General features: G+C 39.6%; 1 protein-coding gene across 1 annotated transcript in view; it reads right to left on the reverse strand.

Moving 5' to 3' along the window:
• Positions 1–447: 447 nt before the first annotated feature.
• The window catches only part of anxa4 (annexin A4), a 14,507-nt gene continuing 8,818 nt past the window's right edge, over positions 448–6,136 (reverse strand). Inside the window, exons 5-13 of the mRNA XM_060896608.1 lie at positions 5,530–5,643; positions 4,999–5,089; positions 4,489–4,568; positions 3,274–3,330; positions 3,074–3,167; positions 2,560–2,655; positions 2,176–2,234; positions 1,952–2,074; positions 448–720 (exon numbers count right to left, since the gene is read on the reverse strand). Of these exons, the coding sequence (XP_060752591.1) occupies positions 661–720; positions 1,952–2,074; positions 2,176–2,234; positions 2,560–2,655; positions 3,074–3,167; positions 3,274–3,330; positions 4,489–4,568; positions 4,999–5,089; positions 5,530–5,643 (774 nt within the window). The 3' untranslated portion in view covers positions 448–660. The remainder of the gene's footprint in view (positions 721–1,951; positions 2,075–2,175; positions 2,235–2,559; positions 2,656–3,073; positions 3,168–3,273; positions 3,331–4,488; positions 4,569–4,998; positions 5,090–5,529; positions 5,644–6,136) is intronic.

Here is a 6,136-nt window from a genome sequence, read left to right on the forward strand (position 1 = left end):
ATTTGAATGTGAATGTATTTGCTGTCTTTCCCACAAATCCAAATGCAGAGATCTTTTTAGTCACCGTATTAAAACACAAGCAAGTCGAGCATATTCCTGACACCCATCAGCTCCACCTTTCTACTTCTATTTTTATTTAAAAATGGAGGTCAGATGTGCAATGTGTAATTATAGCCGTGTAATTATTATATAACAGGCTCTGTTAAGAGACACAGCTTTCATTTACAATGTTTGTAAGCAGAATTGTAAATGGAATTTAGTTTGGATTATAACATGGTTCCAGTTGAATTGTTTTAATACTAATTAGTGTGCTGCACTAATACTAAATATCTGTTTCTAATACAAATAAACTGTTTATGTACAAATGATGTAGCTGGAGGCATGAAGCTGTAAACTATAAGTATAGTTTAATCTCTTATCCTGGTTTGGAAATAAGAGCCCAGAGAGTGAGGTACAAAATTTAATTGGAGTTTAAAGCACCGGCCCGTTTAACTGGCATTACACTATGTGAAATATTAGACATTATTTTGAAATATGGTTGGACCAGAAAGACACACAAATGTTAGCTACATGTTAATGAACAGGAGTCAATCAACTAAGCTAATGAATTACACACTCCTAATAAACTTCATATTATTGTAAATGAAATGGACTTGTAGCTTAGATTTCTGCTCCACAAAGCTCCAGAAGGATCTTGCGGTAATCCCCAGATGTGTCCCCCTAAAAAAAATAATAAAACACACACAAAAAAATAAAGCACATTTAACAGCAGGAACAGCTTTAACATGAGACTGGTTAATGATTTTCTGTACACCACAATGCCTTGTGGTCTGTTTCTATTTCACCAGTTCACCTGAGGAGAGATCACAGGAGAAAACCTGAAAAGACCTGTGAGCGATCACAGGAGAAACTCTGAGAAGATCTGTGAGCGATCATAGGAGAAACCCTGAGAAGATCTGTGAGCGATCACAGGAGAAACTCTGAGAAGATCTGTGAGCGATCACAGGAGAAAACCTGAAAAGCCCTGTGAGCGATCACAGGAGAAACCCTGAGAAGATCTGTGAGCGATCACAGGAGAAACCCTGAGAAGATCTGTGAGCGATCACAGGAGAAACCCTGAGAAGATCTGTGAGCGATCACAGGAGAAACTCTGAGAAGATCTGTGAGCGATCACAGCAGAAAACCTGAGAAGAACTGTGAGAGATCATAGGAGAAACCCTGAGAAGATCTGTGAGCGATCACAGGAGAAACCCTGAGAAGATCTGTGAGCGATCACAGGAGAAACTCTGAGAAGATCTGTGAGCGATCACAGCAGAAAACCTGAAAAGCCCTGTGAGCGATCACAGGAGAAACTCTGAGAAGATCTGTGAGCGATCACAGGAGAAACCCTGAGAAGATCTGTGAGCGATCACAGGAGAAACTCTGAGAAGATCTGTGAGAGATCACAGGAGAAACTCTGAGAAGAACTGTGAGAGATCATAGGAGAAACCCTGAGAAGATCTGAAATGGATTTAGATCTTCAGTTTCTGATTCCTTGTAACACATGATTCTCTTGTCTTTTTTCTGCTTGAAAAGACAACACAGGTGTTTGCCTGGTCTACTACTTCCTGTTTATACTCATCCACATTTTCTGGTGGACAGATTTGGGATCATTTTTGTCTTTCCTAACAAAGTGTCTTATATACATTAAAGGTAGTGCAGTTTTTGTATTTGGGATTCTTCTTTGTTTATTCATGTATCAGAGGGGGCTAAAGTAAATCACACTGATGATCACGCCAGTTATCGATATCGCAGTACGCTCTATAATGTGTCTCCGTTGTCCGTGTTCCTTGCATCAGAAAACATGCACAGCCGATTAAAACACATCTTATGGCACACTCGTCAGCAAAATAGGGAAATAATAAGAAATATACAGGAATAAAAGTAAACGTTGAGTGTGTCTGTTACTCACTTTGATGAAGGAGTTCAGAGTTTTTCCGTAGATCTTCAGGAACTCGGCTTTGATGTCTATCATGTCTATCTCAGCACGAGAGACCATCACTCTGATCAGGATGCTGTCAGTGGTGCCTAAACCCTACAAACACACACACACACACACACACACACATATATATGTATATGTATGTATATGCACTGTGAATATGGATCTTATTATTTCTGCTGTGATTACTTTACCTTCATAGATTTGTAAAGTCGCTCGGCGAAGAACGCCGGCTTACTCTTGATGCACTTCACTGCAGAACAGAGAGACACAACACACACTCGTTACAGTGTCTTGATGAAACGGATTTTTCACGCAGTTACAAAAATTATATAGCGTTGAAGGGACACGCAGGTCAGAATCGGTCTGAATGCTAGAACATTCTCTTCTCATGACACATCCAGGTGGTCTGACTAAATTTTGAGAGAACATCTGTATGTTTTTTAGAAAGCTTGACTCAAACACAGAGGTTGATAAATACATGGTGAATCATATTTTTAAATGGCATTCCAGCATAAAACTAACACATTATTGAGTATTAATGACATCTGAATAACTAGTGAAATTAAAGTCCGGACCGATGGCAAGAAAAACATCCTCCAGACAGCCAGACATCTCCCTCTTAATGCTGTCCTCAATGTCTCGGCCTGAAATCTGTTGGTACTCCTGAAACACTGCAAGAAGAAGAGAGGACAAAATATTTAGAGCCATTTACAGTAAGCTGCATGAACTCTGAAGAAAAGAAAAGAAAGCATCTGGGTTAGTTTTGTTACTAAATTATAGAGCTGGTGATGATAATTATTCCGTATTTAATAAAAAAAAAAAAAAACTATTGCAACCTTCTACCACAAGGCATCAGTGTTGAGTCTATTACATGATTTTCAATACTGTCGTTTAAAACTCTGGTTCCTCTGTGAATCATCACTGTACTCTGTATTAGTGCACTACATACTAGGCAAATTATAGGCAAATACAGAAGATCCTGTTTACCTCTTAAAGCAGTTACAGCTTTTATTCTTTAAAACATCTCCTATGAAATGATTAAATAAAACAGTAGCTAGCAGACACGTTACCTAGCCGTGTTGAACGCACCTTTAAGTAAGTGGTTCCGGTTCCTCACGCACAAGATGGTGAGAAACTTGACCTCGTCTGTTCCCCAGCGCGCCTCACCGGCATCAAAGATCTCCTACAGAATAACACACATGGATAGTGTGTTATGTTACATACAGGCAGATCGTTATTGTGTTTAATAATTAAAAAACAGTTTAGTGACATGAATTCTCCATGAATACCTTGGCATCCTGCTTAGCAAGTGCCTCGTCCACTTTGGTGCTCTCGTCTCTCCCAGCCTGTAAAAAAGGAAAAAAAAAAATAAGAGTAGTAGTTACAGCAAGAATAGGAGTAATAATAGTAGTAGTAAGAGGAGAAGGATGAAGAGTAGTAGTTAGAGCAGGGATAAGAGTGGTATTAGTAAGACAAGGACAAGGAGGAGGAGGAGGAAGAGGAAGAGTATTAGTTAGAGCAGGGATAAGAGTGGTATTAGTAAGACAAGGATGAGGATGAGAAGGAGGAAGAAGAGTATTAATTAGAGCAGGAATAGGAGGAATAGGTGGAATAGGTATCAGTAGGATGAGGAGGGGGAGGTAGAGTATTAGTTAGAGCAGGAATGAGTGGTATTAGTAAGACAAGGATGAGGAGGAGGAGGAGAGGGAGGAAGAACAGTATTAGTTAGAGCAGGAATAGGAGTGGTAACAGTAGCATGAGGAGGAGGAGAAAGAGTATTAGTTAGAGCAGGAATAAGAGTGGTATTAGTAAGACAAGGAGGATGAGGAGGAGAAGGAGGAAGAAGAGTATTAGTTAGAGCAGGAATAGGAGTGGTATCAGTAGGATGAGGAGGGGGAGGTAGAGTATTAGTTAGAGAAGGAATGAGTGGTATTAGTAAGACAAGGAGGAGGAGGAGGAGGAGGAGAAGGAGGAAGAAGAGTATTAGTTAGAGCAGGAATAGGAATGGTAGTAGTACTATGACGAGGAGGAGAAGGAGGAACAGGAGTAGTTAGAGCAGGAATGTTAAATTAATAGCAGCAATAGTAGTAATAGTAGAAGTCCAAGTAGCATTAATAGTAGTAGGAGAAAGTGGTGGAGGAGGAATAGTAGTAGTTAGGGAGGAGTTATAGCAGGAAAGGTAGAGGAGGAGAAAGAGGAGGAAGAGTAGTAGTTGGAGCAAGAATAGGAGTAGTAGTTATAAGAGGTTAAGAGGAGAAGGAGAGGTAGTAGATGTTTGAGTATTAGTAGTTGGTGTTCTTTAAGATGTGTCTGTTGAACAATGCTGTAGTTTCATGTAAATCTATGCTCATGTGTGCTCATTTGTTAAGGAGGACTAAACACACCTGTACAGGTGCACTGTGGCCTTAACACTGCATCTGCAAGGCAAAGCACGACAGGATGTGTGTGTGTGTGTGTGTGTGTGTGTGTGTGTGTGTGTGTGTGTGCACTGCATGGTGGATTACCGTGGCCAGGGACACCAGGACCCTCTTAAACATGCCAGATGTATCTCCGGAGATGTCATCCTCCAGATCACGATCGTGCTCTGCCGTCATTACAAGTTGATTAAACAAGAACACAGAGCCATGCTTCATTTGCATATCAAAAGGCATATCTTTATGCAAAAAAATAATCAAATGGACACAGGCCAAAAGAACAGTGTTAACCTAACACATCATGTCACCTGAGGTCAGACACATCAGGTATGTTTATTAGTACTGGTAAACAAACCAGACTGGTTTGAGTCCCTGAAGAAAATGCATGACCTTCCACCTCATAAAGCTTTTTAAGATTTCAGATGAAGTTGAACTGCTTACAAAATAGTGAAGTAACACATCGTAATGTAGCAAATCTTTGCCCGCCCTGCCATAATCACTGATCACAACACAACAGGCTCAATGACCCAAATACCAGACTGTTAATCTACTTCCCAAAGGCATTAATGTGATTTGAACATGTTGGTAAACGTTGTGTACCTTTCTTGTAGACGGCAGTAAGAGCTTTCAATTCAGAATTGGTCCTTGAAGCCAAAATCTCAATCAGACATGCTTCATCAGTTCCAGCACCCTGGAATGACAACATGACAATTTAAACAAGACCGCGTCCAAAAACCTTAGCTGTGATTCTTTCTGGACAACACAATTGCCTTAGACGCATCCTTCATTTTAACCCAACAGAAGAACATTACAGTTTGGATGCTCAGTTCAGTGGACATCATCACTTTCATCTTATGCCTTGTTTTATTGTTCATTAATAATGCTAGTTTTTCCAATTGGCTAAACACAGCTACTGCTCATTAAAGTTAACGAATTAAAGGGTAATTAGCATAGATCATATTATCCTATTATCATATTATAACTGTGGAAGTGCAACGGTTTGGTCGATGAAACAAACATGAATGTTTCCTTCGAACGTAGCTAAAATGGTTGTAGATACTAGCTGCAATGCTGCGTACAACGTGTTTCAATAACAAAACATAGCGGACAGTGTTTAAAGGTTCCACTCACCTTGATGGCGTTTCTCAGCTCGTAAGCATCGTAGACAGGAGCAGGCATCAGCAACCCGCATACGACCTTCTCGAAATTACCCGTCAGCTCCGACTTTATATCATCTTCCAGATTCTTAGAGGTATCAAAGCAGAGAGTACATTTTAACATTACATGTGTATGAATGCAGAAAATGTGTGTGTGTGTGTGTGTGTAGAATATCTATATTTCTATCTATATTAAGAATGTAACTGATTATGCAAAAATGTGTTCTAAATTTATACAAATATGGACAGTATGTTTTTTTTTTCTTAGAAAGCTTTACATTGACCATAGAGGTGTGCAGCTGGACTGCATCAGTCCTGGTGTTAGTCTCATGCACAGCCTGAAAGGTGTGAAGCTAACGAGCACATCTGAATGCTTTCAGTGACAGTCACACGTTAACATCTCAAAGCCACACAAAAGACCTGAAACAAAGACAAAAATTCTGGACAAAGGACAAAGGAAATTCCCCCCACCCGAAGAGACAAAGTTAATTTTTAAAAAATTAAAAAAGATCATTTTTTTAAAAATCTTGTTTGGCACAAATTTCCCACTGATTTGGGAATCTTTTTTTTTTTTTTTTTTT

The sequence above is a fragment of the Tachysurus vachellii genome, chromosome 20, assembly GCF_030014155.1.
Source record: "Tachysurus vachellii isolate PV-2020 chromosome 20, HZAU_Pvac_v1, whole genome shotgun sequence".
Classification (NCBI taxonomy): Eukaryota; Metazoa; Chordata; class Actinopteri; order Siluriformes; family Bagridae; genus Tachysurus; species Tachysurus vachellii.